Source organism: Entelurus aequoreus, linkage group LG06 (assembly GCF_033978785.1).
Source record: "Entelurus aequoreus isolate RoL-2023_Sb linkage group LG06, RoL_Eaeq_v1.1, whole genome shotgun sequence".
In the NCBI taxonomy this organism is placed as follows: domain Eukaryota; kingdom Metazoa; phylum Chordata; class Actinopteri; order Syngnathiformes; family Syngnathidae; genus Entelurus; species Entelurus aequoreus.
The window spans coordinates 78,513,784-78,530,020 of NC_084736.1; the positions used below are offsets into that span (position 1 = coordinate 78,513,784).

At 42.4% G+C, this 16,237-nt stretch overlaps 1 protein-coding gene across 1 annotated transcript; it reads right to left on the minus strand.

Annotated features, from left to right (window-relative positions):
* Positions 1-2,142: 2,142 nt before the first annotated feature.
* On the minus strand, positions 2,143-11,267 carry LOC133651677 (uncharacterized protein C22orf15-like). Its single transcript, XM_062049693.1, has 5 exons — positions 10,968-11,267; positions 10,748-10,834; positions 8,959-9,081; positions 2,535-2,609; positions 2,143-2,453 (listed from the first exon to the last, which is right to left on the minus strand). The coding sequence occupies exons 1-5, from the start codon at positions 10,990-10,992 to the stop codon at positions 2,350-2,352; spliced, it is 414 nt and encodes a 137-aa protein (XP_061905677.1). The 5' UTR covers positions 10,993-11,267; the 3' UTR covers positions 2,143-2,349.
* Between the last annotated feature and the right edge of the window lie 4,970 nt (positions 11,268-16,237).

Below are 16,237 nucleotides of genomic sequence, written 5' to 3' on the forward strand. Positions count from 1 at the left end.
AACCAGGTCCTGAGAGAGTTGGTCATTAACCAGGTAGTGTGAGAGTTGGTCATTAACCAGGTAGTGTGAGAGTTGGTCATTAACCAGGTACTGAGAGTTGGTCATTAACCAGGTCCTGAGAGGTCAGCTGGTGTGTTTGGAACACACCGGAACATTTGCACCCACTAGGCCAGCGTTTTTTCAACCTTTTTTTGGAGCCCAGGCACATTTTTTTCATTGAAAACCAACAGTAGAAAACATTGAAAAATGATATTGACAAAAAGTGTTGGATAAGAATTCAAACCATGACCAAGCATGCATGACTATAGCTCTTGTCTCAAGGTACTGTCACTTATATGGAGTTTTGTGCTGTTTTCCTGTGTGTAGTGTTTTAGTTCTTGTCTTGCGCTCCTATTTTGGTGGCTTTTTCTCTTGTTTTGGTATGTTCCTGTAGCAGTTTCATGTCTTCCTTTGAGCGACATTTCCCGCATCTACTTTGTTTTAGCAATCAAGAATATTTCAGTTGTTTTTATCCTTCTTTGTGTGGACATTGTTGATTGTCATGTCATGTTCGGATGTACTTTGTCTTTGCTCCGCAGTAAGTCTTTGCTGTCGTCCAGCATTCTGTTTTTGTTTATTTTGCAACCAGTTCAGTTTTAGTTTGGTTCTGGATAGCCTTCCCTAAGCTTCAATGGGGCGGTATAGCTCGGTTGGTAGAGTGGCCGTGCCAGCAACTTGAGGGTTCCAGGTTCGATCCCCGCTTCCGCCATCCTAGTCACTGCCTTTGTGTCCTTGGGCAAGACACTTTACCCGCCTGCTCCCAGTGCCAGTCTAGTCCATAGTGGATCTAACATAATAGTGAGAGTCCAGTCCATAGTGGATCTAGCCTAATATTGTGAGAGTACAGTCTATAGTGGATCTAACATAATAGTGAGAGTCCAGTCCATAGTGGATCTAACAGAATAGTGTAAGAGTCCAGTCCATAGTGGATCTAACATAATAGTGAGAGTCCAGTCCATAGTGGATCTAACATAATAGTGTGAGAGTCCAGTCCAGAGTGGATCTAACATAATATTGTGAGAGTCCTGTCAATAGTGGGTCTAACATAATAGTGTGAGAGTCCAGTCCATAGTGGATCTAACATAATATTGTGAGAGTCCAGTCCATAGTGGATCTAACATAATAGTGACAGTCCAGTCAATAGTGGATCTAACATCATATTGTGAGAGTCCAGTCCAGAGTGGATCGAACATAATAGTGTGAGAGTCCAGTCCATAGTGGATCTAGCATAATAGTGTGAGTCCAGTCCATAGTGGATCTAACATAATAGCGTTGAGAGTCCAGTCCATAGTGGATCTAACATAATAGTGTGAGTCCAGTCCATAGTGGATCTAACATAATAGCGTTGAGAGTCCAGTCCATAGTGGATATAACATAATAGTGTAAGAGTCCAGTCCATAGTGGATCTAACATAATAGTGTGAGAGTCCAGTCCATAGTGGATCTAACATAATAGCGTGAGAGTCCAGTCCATAGTGGATCTAACATAATAGTGAGAGAGTCCAGTCCATAGTGGATCTAACATAATAGCGTGAGAGTCCAGTCCATAGTGGATCTAACATAATAGTGTAAGAGTCCAGTCCATAGTGGATCTAACATAATAGTGTAAGAGTCCAGTCCATAGTGCATCTAACATAATAGTGTGAGAGTCCAGTTCATAGTGGATCTAACATAATAGTGTAAGAGTCCAGTCCATAGTGGATCTAACATAATAGTGAGAGTCCAGTCCATAGTGGATCTAACATAATAGTGTGAGAGTCCAGTCCATAGTGGATCTAATATAATAGTGTGAGAGTCCGGTCCATAGTGGATCTAACATAATAGTGTGAGAGTCCAGTCCATAGTGGATCTAACATAATAGTGAGAGTCCAGTCCATAGTGGATCTAACATAATAGTGTGAGAGTCCGGTCCATAGTGGATCTAACATAATAGTGTGAGAGTCCAGTCCATAGTGGATCTAACATAATAGTGTGAGAGTCCGGTCCATAGTGGGGCCAGCAGGAGATAATCTTGAGCGGAGACAAGTCACCATTTGAACATAAAACTAAAGTAACCAAATTGCTTAAACCTCTTCAGATCATTTATAGGACAGCTCTTCTCTTCAGGAGCAAGAACAGGTTTGACATTTGACTTTTAATGACACTCCTAACATCTGTGATCATACAACCTCTCTTCTTACGCAAACACTTCATATGCTATACTCTGCTCGAGCCCTATGCTCTACCATGCTTACTACATGTTGAATATTCATCTTCCATAGATACTGCATGTAAACTAAGACTTTTCCTTTATATTCCAGACATTTTTGCTTCAGTTCTGACTGGTGGAAACCCTCTTTTGAGTGCGTGCTCTCCTGAGGCCGTTGACTTTCTTGTCTCCATCCAGGCCAGGGTTGCACAGTCTTCTCAGGAGCTCTGCATCACAATGCAACATTACTGCGGGCCTTGAAGGCATCACTGTGTGGGATCATTTTCATATCATTTCTTCTGTAGTACCTTTCACTTCTTGATGGCACGGGCTGACACTTTGTAGGAGGGACACGTACTTCAGACTTCCGTCGTCATCGTTTCCTGAGTAAAAATTAGTTGTACATTTGACCGGTGTGTAGTCATCTTCAAGCATGTTTTCTTTGTGGCATTAAAGGCCTACTGAAATGATTTTTTTTTATTTAAACGGGGATAGCAGATCTATTCTATGTGTCATACTTGATCATTTCGCGATATTGCCATATTTTTGCTGAAAGGATTTAGTATAGAACAACGACGATAAAGATCGCAACTTTTGGTATCTGATAACAAAAGGCTTGCCCCTACCGGAAGTAGCGTGACGTAGTCGGGTGAACATATACGCAAAGTTCCCTATTGTTTACAATGATGGCCGCATGAAGTGAGAGAGATTCGGACCGAGAAAGCGACGATTTCCCCATTAATTTGAGCGAGGATGAAGAAAGATTTGTGGATGAGTAAAGTGCAAGTGAAGGACTAGTGGGGAGTGGAAGCGATTCAGATAGGGAAGATGCTGTGAGAGCCGGGGGTGACCTGATATTCAGCTGGAAATGACTACAAGAGTAAATAAACACAAGACATATATATACTCTACTAGCCACAACACAACCAGGCTTATATTTAATATGCCACAAATTAATCCCGCATAACAAACACCTAGGTGTTTGTTATGCTAGCTCCTAGCTACTAGCTCGAGCTAGTTATAGCAAGCGATCAAATGTTTGGAAGCGTACTCACGGTATCGCATCTGCGTCTGTTAACAAAGTCAAAGTCCTCCTGGTAAGAGTCTCTGTTGTCCGAGTTCTTCGATCTTGACTGCATCTTTCGGGAATGTAAACAATGAAACACCGACTGTGTTGTGTTGCTGACTTCCCTCGCAAAATACTCCGCTTCCCACCGACTTTCTTCTTTGCTTGCTCAGCTTCTTTCTCCATAATGCAATGAACAAATTGCAACAGATTCACCAACACAGATGTCCAGAATACTGTGGAATAATGATGAAAACAGAGCTATTTCGTATTGGCTTCAATGGAGAAGCCATACCTGTGTTCTACTGGCTACGTCACTCGCATACGTCATCCTCCGAAGGCTTTTTTAACCGCAAGTGTGGCGGGAAATTTAAAATTGCACTTTATAAGTTAACCCGGCCGTTTTGGCATGTGTTGCAATGTTAAGATTTCATCATTGATATATAAACTATCAGACTGCGTGGTCGGTAGTAGTGGCTTTCAGTAGGCCTTTAAATCTTAAAAAAAAACAACCTAAAGATGAAAGACTTCAGTCAAAATACAAACCCCAAAACCAGTAAAGTTGGCACGTTGTGTAAATGGTAAATAAAAACAGAATACAATGATTTGCAAATCATTTTCAACTTATATTCAATTGAATAGACTGCAAAGACAAGATATTTAACGTTCTAACTGGTAAACTTTTGTTATTTTTTGCAAATATTAGCTCATTTGGAATTTGATGCCGGCAACATGTTTCAAAAAAGACTGAGAAAGTTGAGGAATGCTCATCAAACACTTATTTGGTGAACAGGCTAATTGGGAACAGGTGGGTGCCATGATTGGCATACTTGCCAACCTTGAGACCTCCGAATTCGGGAGATGGGGGGCGGGGTTGAGGTGGGCGGGGGATGTGGGTTGAGGTGGGCTGGGGGGGCGCAGGGTTTGGCGGTAGCGGGGGTGTATATTGTAGCGTCCCGGAAGAGTTAATGCTGAAAGGGATTCTGGGTATTTGCTCTGTTGTGTTTATGTTGTGTTACGGTGCGGATGTTCTCCCGAAATGTGTTTGTCATTCTTGTTTGGTGTGGGTTCACAGTGTGGCGCATATTTGTAACAGTTTTAAAGTCGTTTATACGGCCACCCTCAGTGTGACCTGTATGGCTGTTGACCAAGTATGCCTTGCATTCACTTATTTGTGTGTGAAAGTCGCATATATTATGTGACTGGGCCGGCACGCTGTTTGTATGGAGGAAAAGCGGATGTGACGACAGGTTGTAGAAGACGCTCAAGGCACGCCCCCAATATTGTTGTCCGGGTGGAAATCGGGAGAAATTCGGGAGAATGGTTGCCCCGGGAGATTTTCGGGAGGGGCACTGAAATTCGGGAGTCTCCCGGGAAAATCGGGAGGGTTGGCAAGTATGATGATTGGGTATAAAAGCAGCTTCCATGAAATGCTCAGTCATTCACAAACAAGGACGGGGCGAGGGTCACCACTTTGTCAACAAATGCGTGAGCAAATTGTTGAACAGTTTAAGAACAACATTTCTCAACCAGCTATTGCAAGGAATTTAGGGATTTCACCATCTACGGTCCGTAATATCATCAAAAGGTTCTGTCTATCTGTGTTAGCCCTGCGATGAGGTGGCGACTTGTCCAGGGTGTACTAAGATAGTCTCCAGAATCTGGAGATCACTGCATGTAAGCGATGATATTACGGACCTTCGAGCCCTCAAGGATATCACCACATGGGCTCAGGGACACTTCAGAAAACCACTGTCAGTAACTACAGTTGGTCGCTACATCTGTAAGTGCAAGTTAAAACTCTACCGTGCTAAGCAAAAGCCATTTATCAACAACACCCAGAAACGCCGCCGGCTTCGCTCATCTAAGATGGACTGATGCAAAGTGTGAAAGTGTTCTGTGGTTTTTAGGAAACACTCGGTTGCTTTTCCAAACAGGTCTTTAATAGTGAACTGCCGACATGAGAATGCTAAACAGAAAGTGCTTCAAGTTCATTGGCTTTGCAAATACACCGAGACAAAGTCCAAGTTCATCGTGTTCTTCATGGTGGTTTTGAAACTGCACCAATTTTTTTAACTAACTTGAAATGTACATTTTCAGAAGGAAGTACTTCTATTTTTGGCCACAGTAAAACAAAGAAAACAATCTGAAGTTGTCTTTATTTTGGTAGTTATTATGCCAGGAATTTACCAGTCCGGCCCACATAGGAATAGATTTTCCTCCATGCGGTCCCTGAGGTAAAATGAGTTAGACACCCCTGGGTTACATGGTCCCGGATTGTTCTAGGCGCAAAGTTGAAAAGCCAGCATCTGTGATGGTATGGGGGTGTATTAGTGCCCAAGACATGGGTAACTTACCCATCTGTGAAGGCGCCATTAATGCTGAAAGGTACATACAGGTTTTACACACAGGTCGGGCTTATACCGCCACGGGTAAGATGTATCCCCGTGCTACCTGCCGCATTCGGGCAGATGGGGCTCGTAAACCTGGTAAGGCAGCCCATCTAGGAGAAGGAAATCTCCAATCTCAAAACCACCGCTGTCTTGCGGTCAACCCACTCGAGGGTAAGGCTAAGGGAGTAAACCCCGACAGAAAATCAGGAGCCGGAGTCCTGAAGGCGGTTTGACGTTGTAGCGTCATTCCGGCAACTACTGTGGCGTTGCTGGTGCCAAGTTGTATCGACACTCGTTGCTCCCTTGGATCCACCAGCCATGCGGAGAGGGGGGGCTTGCAACCTAGACAACAGCTTGCCCTCCGTAGTTCCATGCCCAGGCCATGTAGATCCACTAGAGAGGTCCACTGGAGAGGTCCACTGGAGAGGTCACTCCAGCAGATACCAGTTCTAAGCCCATCCGATTGGCGAAAGAAACGGGTGCCAGGGGCCATCTCGCAGTGAGACCCACCCCCCTTTTTGGATCTACCCCATCGTCTCCCGAGACGGAAGGATGCCGACGATATACAGGTTTTGGAGCAACATATGTTGCCATCCAAGCAACGTTATCATGGACGCCCCTGCTTATTTCAGCAAGACAATGCCAAGCCGCGTGTTACAACAGCGTGGCTTCGTAGTAAAAGAGTGTGGGTACTTTCCTGGCCCGCCTGCAGTCCAGACCTGTCTCCCATTGAAAATGTGTGGCGCATTATGAAGCCTAAAATAGCACAAGGGAGACCCCCGGACTGTTGAACAACTTAAGCTGTACATCAAGCAAGAATGGGAAAGAATTCCACCCGAGAAGCTTCAAAAATGTGTCTCCTCAGTTCCCAAACGTTTACTGAGTGTTGTTAAAAGGAAAGGCCATGTAACACAGTGGTGAACATGCCCTTTCCCAACTACTTTGGCACGTGTTGCAGCCATGAAATTCCAAGTTAATTATTATTTGCAAAAAAATATATAGTTTATGAGTTTGAACATCAAATATGTTGTCTTTGTATTGCATTCAATTGAATATGGGTTGAAAAGGATTTGCAAATCATTGTATTCCGTTTATATTTACATGTAACACAATTTCCCAACTCATATGGAAATGGGGTTTGTACATAGCCATGTTTAGAGTGGCTAGTACTTTTCCTTTGTTTATTCTACCAGTCTCTCTTTGTCTTCAGATTGTCTGTTTAGTGTCTTAAACCATCAGGAATGTGAAATACTACACCCACTGGTTCCTTATCAGTGTTGCGAGGGGGAGATGGGGGTTTTCTTTGTGTGAAAAGAGTGGGCTTTTCCGTTGGAATGCCAGATCAACTAAAGTAGCCGAGATGAATGTATTGATTAAGTTGATCTCCTGAAATTTCAGTAAAACTTGAAAATATTCAAATTCTGTCTTGATGGTCCTTCTTACTCAGCATATATGTCATCGAAAGAACTTGGGATTGACCAGTAACTTAGATTCCCTGGGAGGAAGGGCTGGTCCAACGCAACAGGACTCACTACAAACTTGCACAAGGACATAGGACTTAAAGGCCTACTGAAAGCCACTACTACCGACCACGCAGTCTGATAGTTTATATATCAATGATGAAATCTTAACATTGCAACACATGCCAATACGGCCGGGTTAACTTATAAAGTGACATTTAAAATTTCCCGGGAAATATCCGGCTGAAACGTCGCGGTATGATGACGTATGCGCGTGACGTGGTCAGTTTAACGGAAGTTATGGTACCCCGTAGAACCCTATACAAAAAGCTCTGTTTTCATTTCATAATTCCACAGTATTCTGGACATCTTTTGCAATTTGTTTAATGAACAATGAAGGCTGCAAAGAAGAAAGTTGTAGGTGGGATCGGTGTATTAGCAGCGGACTACAGCAACACAACCAGGAGGACTTTGTTGGAGAGCAGACGCGCTAGCCGCGACCTCACCTTGACTTCCTACGTCTCCGGGCCGCCAAACGCATCGGGTGAAGTCCTTCGTCCTTCCGCCGATCGCTGGAACGCAGGTGAGCACGGGTGTTGATGAGCAGATGAGGGCTGGCTGGCGTAGGTGGAGAGCTAATGTTTTTAGCATAGCTCTGTGCGGTCCGGTTGCTAAGTAGGCTTCAATGGCGTCGTTAGCACAGCATTGTTAACCTTCGCCAGCCTGGAAAGCATTAACCGTGTATTTTTTTTTTTACATGTCCACGGTTTAATAGTATTGTTGATTTTCTATCTATCCTTCCAGTCAGGGGTTTATTTTTTTTGTTTCTATATGCAGTTAAAGCATGATGCTATCACGTTAGCTCGTAGCTAAAGCGTTTCGCCGATGTATTGTCGTGGAGATAAAAGTCACTGTGAATGTCCATTTCACGTTCTCGACTCTCATTTTCAAGAGGATATAGTATCCGAGGTGGTTTAAAATACAAATCCGTGATCCACAATAGAAAAAGGAGAGAGTACATAGTTCTGTGAGGTCCGGTTGCTAAGTTGCTAAATTAGCCTTAGCGTCGTTAGCAACAGCATAGTTAAGCCTTACCAGGCTGAGAATTTTTAACCGTGTAGTTACATGTACATGGTTTAATAGTATTGTTGATCTTCTGTCTATCCTTCCAGTCAGGGGCTTATTTCTTTTGTTTCTATCTTCATTTGAGAACGATGCTAACACGTTAGCTCAGTAGCTAAGTGTGTCACCGATGTATTGTCTTGGAGATAAAAGTCACTTTAAATGTCCATTTCGCGTGCTCGACTCTCATTTTCAAGAGGATATAGTATCCGAGGTGGTTTAAAATACAAATCCGTGATCCACAATAGAAAAAGGAGAGAGTGTGGAATCCAATGAGCCAGCTTGTACCTAAGTTACGGTCGGAGCGAAAAAAGATACGTCCATCACTGCCTCTCCAGTCCTTCACTGTAACGTTCCTCATCTACGAATCTTTCATCCTCGCTCAAATTAATGGGGTAATCGTCACTTTCTCGGTCCGAATCTCTCTCGCTCCATTGTAAACAACGGGGAATTGTGAGGAATACTAGCTCCTGTGACGTCACGCTACTTCCGGTACAGGCAAGGCTTTTTTTTTATCAGCGAGCAAAAGTTGCGAACTTTATCGTCGATTTTCTCTACTAAATCCTTTCAGCAAAAATATGGCAATATCGCGAAATGATCAAGTATGACACATAGAATGGATCTGCTATTCCCGTTTAAATTTTAAAAAATCATTTCAGTAGGCCTTTAAGAGTGGACCATGAGGACTCACGACAAACTTGCACGAGGACATAGTGTTGTCTCTCTGCCAGCAGGCTGCTTGCCAGCTCCAGACTGAGCGGTTTGCTTTCCAGGTTGACTACTGCCCCGCTGCGGTTCATTAGGTCCACACAATCTGGATGACACAAACCATCATGTTAGTCTAATCCTACCATTAAAGTTGTTCAAGCCATGCATATAAAAAGAGATGTTCTGTTTATGTGGATTATTTTGGCTACAAAACCCAAAAGCAGTGAAGTTGGCACGTTGTGTAAATGGTAAATAAAAACAGAATACAATGATTTGCTCATCCTTTTCAACTTATATTCAATTGAATAGACTGCAAAGACAAGATATTTAACATTCGAACTGGAAAACTTTGGTTATTTTTTGCAAATATTAGCTCATTTGGAATTTGATGCCTGCAAAATGTTTCAAAAAAAGCTGGCACAATTGGCAAAAAAAAGACTGAGAAAGTTGAGGAATGCTCATCAAACACTTATTTGGTGAACAGGCTAATTGGGAACAGGTGGGTGCCATGATTGGGTATAAAAGCAGCTTCCATGAAATGCTCAGTCATTCACAAACAAGGACGGGGCGAGGGTCACCACTTTGTCAACAAATGCGTGAGCAAATTGTCCAACAGTTTAAGAACAACATTTCTCAACCAGCTATTGCAAGGAATTTAGGGATTTCACCATCTATGGTCCGTAATATCATCAAAAGGTTCAGGGAATCTGGAGAAATCACTGCACGTAAGCGATATTACGGACCTTCGATCCCTCACTGCATCAAAAAGTGACATCAGTGTGTAAAGGATATCACCACATGGGCTCAGGAACACACCAGAAAACCACTGTCAGTAACGACAGTTGGTCGCTACATCTGTGAGTCCAAGTTAAAATTCTACTATGCAAAGCGAAAGCCATTTATCAACAACACCCGGAAACGCCGCCGGCTTCGCTGGGGCCCGAGCTCATCTAAGATGGACTGATGCAAAGTGGAAAACTGTTCTGTGGTGTGATGAGTCCACATTTCAAATTATTTTTGGAAACTGTGGACGTCGTCCGGACCAAAGAAGATAAGAACCATCCGGATTTTTATAAAAGCAAAGTTGAAAAGCCAGCATATGTGATGGTATGGGGGTGTATTAGTGCCCAAGACATGGGTAACTTACACATCTGTGAAGGCGCCATTAATGCTGAAAGGTACATACAGGTTTTGGAGCAACATATGTTGCCATCCAAGCAACGTTATCATGGGCGCCCCTGCTTATTTCAGCAAGACAATGCCAAGCCAAGTGTAGTAAAAGAGTGCGGGTACTAGACTGGCCTGCCTGTAGTCCAGACCTGTCTCCCGTTGAAAATGTGTGGCGCATTATGAAGCCTAAAATACCACAACGGCGACTGTTGAACCACTTAAGCTGTACATCAAGCAAGAATGGGAAACACTTCAAAAATGTGTCTCCTCAGTTCCCAAACGTTTACTGAGTGTTGTTAAAAGGAAAGGCCATGTAACACAGTGGTGAACATGCCCCTGTGACAACTTTTTTGCAATGTGTTGCTGCCATTAAATTCTAAGTTAATGATTATATGAGAAAAATAACAAAGTTTACCAGTGTGAACATGAAATATCTTGTCTTTGCAGTCCATTCAATTGAATATAAGTTGAAAAGGATTTGCAAATCATTGTATTCTGTTTTTATTTACCATTTACACAACGTGCCAACTTCACTGCTTTTGTTAATTGCTCCAGGGAAATATTGCAAACAAATGATGTCACATGAGAGTGTTGTTGATTACCTTTCATATCCACACCGCAGCGCTCTTTCAAATTGTGGACAAAGTGAATTAGCTGGCAGTTGATATTAAACAGTTCCATTTTGCTCTCTGTCAACAAAAAAAAGGGATTATTACAAGCATCATACCTAAACCGATGTGACGTTACTATGCACGGCAAATGTTACACTCAAACTAATTTGTCGGTTAAGCGTGAAATGAAGCCCGTGTGAATATTTCTAACCTCCAAATAGGACCGTGACAAACATTTCTCCCTCTTCTGTTGTCCTCTCGCCGAGTTCCAACCGCTTCTGTTGACGCCCAACTAGCCCGGGCGGTAAAGTAATAAAGCCGCAGATGTCATTAGCGGAGGCTTTTATACTCAATACAAAGACTTAGGCCTGCAAGGGGGAGAGCATGAATGATGTGGAGATGGCACACACACACACGAGCAACTACATCATCAGCGTGTTTTCCTTTAGAAAGTGCAGTCTTGTAAAATGCGTGAAAAGGTTGTTGCTGGTTTCCATGGATCCTTTTTTTACACACAGACAGACAGAATGGCACATCTTCACTTCATGCCCTCTACTTTGCAGCAAGAAACTATGAATGTCGCCTTTCTATGTGAATAACTTGTTCAGTATTATCCGCCATATTTAAACCAGGTAGAGGCAGCTCAAGGAGAAACCCCACGTTAGATATCCTGAAAATAGTCTTTACACAGTTTTGTACTTGTAAATGACATAATAAACATTTTTGAGTGGTTTCCATGTGACTTACCCAGGAATTGTAGTGTGTCATGTAACCTAGCTAATTTCGAAAAGGTTATTTTTTTGCAAGATCATTTTAAACCTATTTAACATTTCCAATGCTTTAGATAGATAGATAGTGTGGAGAATGCATATATGTTTAAGAGTTCTTTCTTTATTCATAGTCATGTTTTTAGCAGCTAGTATTTTTCCATTGTATATTCTGTATACCAGTTTCTATTTGTCTACATAGGTCTGTTTAGTGCAGGGGTCGGCAACCTTTACCACTCAAAGAGCCATTTTGGAAAGTTTCACAAATGAAAGAAAACAATGGGAGCCACAAAAAAATTTTGAAAATTTAAAATGAAAAACACCGCATACAAAGCTTAAATTGATTTGCGCTATGTGAACCAGGGGTCTCTGACACACACACACCGGCACGCATCTTAATAAGGAAATTTAATGTTAGTGCGGCCCGCGACTTTTAATTGAATGGCGCTTGATAGGTCTTTCTTGCCAACCCTCTCAATTTTCCCAAAGACTCCCAAATTTCAGGACGTGCTGGCACTGCTTTTAGCGCCCTCTACAGCCTGCCCAAACAGCGTACCTGCTTGGTCACATGTTGAATGCAGCTTTTGCTTGCTCACGTAAGTGCCAGCAAGGCATACTTGTTCAACAGCCACACAGCTTACACTGACGGTGACTGTACAAAAACAACTTTAACGTTACGTTACAAATATGCGCCACACTTTGAACCCACACCAAAAAAGAATGACAAACACATTTCTGGAGAACATCTGCACTGTAACACAACATAAACACAACACAACAAATACCCAGAATCCCATGCAGCCCTAACTCTTCCGCTCAACCGACGCACGGAGAGGGGGGGGGGGGGGGGGGGGTTGATGTGTGGGGGGGTTTGGTGGTAGCGGGGGTGTATAATGTAGACCGGAAGAGTTAGGGCTGCATGGGATTCTGGGTATTTGTTGTGTTGTGTTTATGTTGTGTTACGGTGCGGATGTTCTCCAGAAATGTGTTTGTCATTCTTTTTTGGTGTGGGTTCACAGTGTGGCACATATTTGTAACGTAACAGTGTTAAAGTTGTTTTATACGGACACCGTCAGTGTAAGCTGTGTGGCTGTTGAGCAAGTATGCCTTGCTGTCGCCTACGTGTGCAAGTAAAAGCAACATATAACATGTGGCCGGGCTGGCACGCTGTTTGTAAATGCTATAGAGGACAATTAATGCAGTGCCATTAGGGCACGCCCTTGATTAAGTAATTAGAGTGAAAATAGGATAATAGTTGCCCTGGGATATTTCTAGGAGAGGCAGTCTCCTGGGAAAATCGGGGGGGTCGTTAAGTATACTGGGAAAACCGGGAGGGTCGGCAAGTATGCAGCTGAGCCGCATCAGAGTGGTCAAAGAGCCGCATGCGGCTCCGGAGCCGCGGGTTGCCGACCCCTGGTTTAGTGTTTTAGACTTTGGAATGTGCAGAGGATACATCCCCCTCCTTGCCTTATCAGTGTTGGGGAAAGGGGGGTGGGGGGGCATTCCTTGATTTAAGTAGTTTTTTTCCGTTTGAATGTCAGATCATCCCAAGATGGCGGTATGACTGTATTGGTCCGGGCCGGTTCTAAAACTTGATAATATTCCTATTCTGTCTTGATGGTCCTAATTCTTACTCAGCATATATGTCATCGAAAGAACTTGGGATTGACCTGTGACTTAAATTCCCTGGGAGGAAGAGCCGGTCGACGCAACAATTGATAGTACTTAATTGAGTCCTTCAGGAGAGTTTACCATGAATTGATTACGTGGACCCCGACTTAAACAAGTTGAAAAACGTATTCGGGTGTTACCATTTAGTGGTCAATTGTACGGAATATGTACTGAACTGTGCAATCTACTATTAAAAGTTTAAATCAATAAATCAATATTTGTCTGCATAGGTCTGTTTAGTGTTTTAGACTTTGGAATGTGCAGAGGATACATCCCCCTCCTTGCCTTATCAGTGTTGGGGAAAGGGGGTGGGAGGGGGGGCATTCCCTGATTTAAGTAGTTTTTTTCCGTTTGAATGTCAGACCATCCCGAGATGACGGTTAGACTGTATTGGTCCGGGCTGGTTCTACTGAAGCTTCAGTAAAACTTGATAATATTCCTATTCTGTCTTGATGGTCCTAATTCTTACTCAGCATATATGTCATCGAAAGAACCTGGGATTGACCAGTGACTTAAATTCCCTGGGAGGAAGAGCCGGTCGACGCAACAATTGATAGTACTTAATTGAGTCCTTCAGGAGAGTTTACCATGAATTGATTTACGTGGACCCTGACTTAAACAAGTTGAAAAACGTATTCGGGTGTTACCATTTAGTGGTCAATTTTACGGAATATGTACTGAACTGTGCAATCTACTAATAAAAGTTTCAATCAATCAATCAATTCCCTCAGGAAAATTATAAACAGGTTGTCAAATATTACAATTAAACCGTCCATATTTCTTATTGTACAAAACAAGCTAGGAAAATCAGGATGTAGCTTCCCCAAAATGGCAGCGTGTCAAGTAAGCTAGCTATTTTTTTTCAAAAGCTTATTCTGTGCTGATGAATTTCATTTAAACCTATACATTTAAAATGCTTTAATAGAGTGTCAAAGATTAGAATTGAACTGTTCTTACTATATTTCTTGAAGGAAATCATATAAAAACCGGCTTGGAAAATCAAAATGGCAATGCCAAAGTAAGCAAGCTCTTTTCCAAAAGCTTATTTTGAGCAGTTAAAGGTCATTGAAACCCATTTAACGTTTCTAATAGTTTAATAGGGTGTCATATATTACAATTAAACTGTTCTTACTCTATTTCTTGAAGGAATTCGTATAAAACACGCTTGGAAAATCTGGATATGGCTTCCCCAAAATGGCAGTGCATGTGTCAGGTAAGCTAGCTGATTTCCAAAAGCTTAATATTTGCAATTGAATGCCATTTTAAACTTATTTAACATGTCTAATGCTTTAATAGCAGTCAGATATCACAATTCAACTGTTTTAATATATTTCTTGAAGGAATTTATATAAAACAAGCTGGGAAAATCTGGCTGTGACTTCCCCAAAATGGCTGTGTCATGTAAGCTATCTGACTTCCAAAAGCTTATTTTCCCCTTTTAAAGGTCATTTATACATATTTAGCATGTATGATGCTTTAAAATGATGTCAACTATTACAATTCAACTGTTATAACTATATTTCTTGAACTAATTTGTATAAAACCATTTGGGTTTCCCCAAAATGGCAGCGTTAGCTAAACTACATTAGCGCTTTTCCAAAAGCTTATTTTGTGTCATTAAAGGCCATTTTAAACCTATTCAACTTTTCTAACACTATAATAGAATGTAAAATATTACAATTAAACTGTTCTTACTATATTTATTGAGGGAATTTATATAAAATAAGCAAAGAAAATCTGGATGTTACCCTTTAAAATGCTATAGAAATCTAGATTACCGGTATTAGCAAAAATGTTACTAAGCCACTCAATGAATTTCACCTTTGTAATGATAATAAATCAATAAATCAATTTTAATTACATTTGTGGTACTAACCATAAAAAAGTGTCAAGTTGTTATTGTCACATTTTAAAGGCTTTACTCTGAGTTCCTCCCGGATGACAGAGTTTCTCACCCTATCTCTAAGGGAGAGTCCCGCCACCCGGCAGAGGAAACTCATTTCGGCCGCTTGTACCCGTGATCTTGTCCTTTCGGTCATAACCCAAAGCTCATGACCATAGGTGAGGATGGGAACGTAGATCGACCGGTAAATTGAGAGCTTTGCCTTCCGGCTCAGCTCCTTCTTCACCACAGGATCGATACAGCGTCCGCATTACTGAAGACGCCACACCGATCCGCCTGTCAATCTCACGATCCACTCTTCCCTCACTCGTGAACAAGACTCCTAGGTACTTGAACTCCTCCACTTGGGGCAGGGTCTCCGCCCCAACCCGGAGATGGCACTCCACCCTTTTCCGGGCGAGAACCATGGACTTCACACTCGGCTTCCCTCACACTCGGCTGCGAACCGATCCAGTGAGAGCTGAAGATCCTGGCCAGATGAAGCCATCAGGACCACATCATCTGCAAAAAGCAGAGACCTAATCCTGCAGCCACCACACCGGATCCCCTCAACGCCTTGACTGCGCCTAGAAATTCTGTCCATATATGCTATGAACAGAAAGGGCAGCCTCGGCGGAGTCCAACCCTCACTGGAAACGTGTCCGACTTACTGCCGGCAATGCGGATTGCGGGCAGCGATATTTTTACCCCAAATAGGTGAAACTACATAATCTCCCACGGCACACCAGACTGTTGTATCTCACGGCACACACAGTGGTTGAAAAACACTGAACTATAGAAACACACTGTTATCCGCAATTTTAAAAAATCGGTAATGTCTTCTGTTTCACTTGGTCAGTCCCAAAAAAATATTAATGCTGTGTGAGTAAACTCATTATTTCCGCAACATTTAACGTTATTGCTAGAAATGGAAATAAGTAATAAAATATTTCATAGGTCTGGTGGAAGCAAAGAAGAATGACATAGGCTCCTTGTTGGCTTTGAAGCCTTTATATTTGTCACAATGGTTATTTTGCTAAGAAGATGTTTTTTAGACTTGGCAAGTCCTCACGCATCGATAGGTGAACTTACTGTCCTTCCACAATAAACTGAAGTCCATCCGGCTTTCTATTTTCTCCCACCGGTTGCTGGGGGCTGGAG

Coding starts and splice junctions, on each gene's coding strand:
- LOC133651677 (XM_062049693.1), bottom strand. CDS start 10,992: ATGTTTGTCACGGTCCTATTTGGAG. Junction 9,082..10,747: donor CTGCGGTGTGGATATGAAAG/GTAATCAACAAC, acceptor TGTGTCATCCAG/ATTGTGTGGACCTAATGAAC. Junction 2,610..8,958: donor TGTCCTCGTGCAAGTTTGTC/GTGAGTCCTCAT, acceptor ATTTTTACTCAG/GAAACGATGACGACGGAAGT.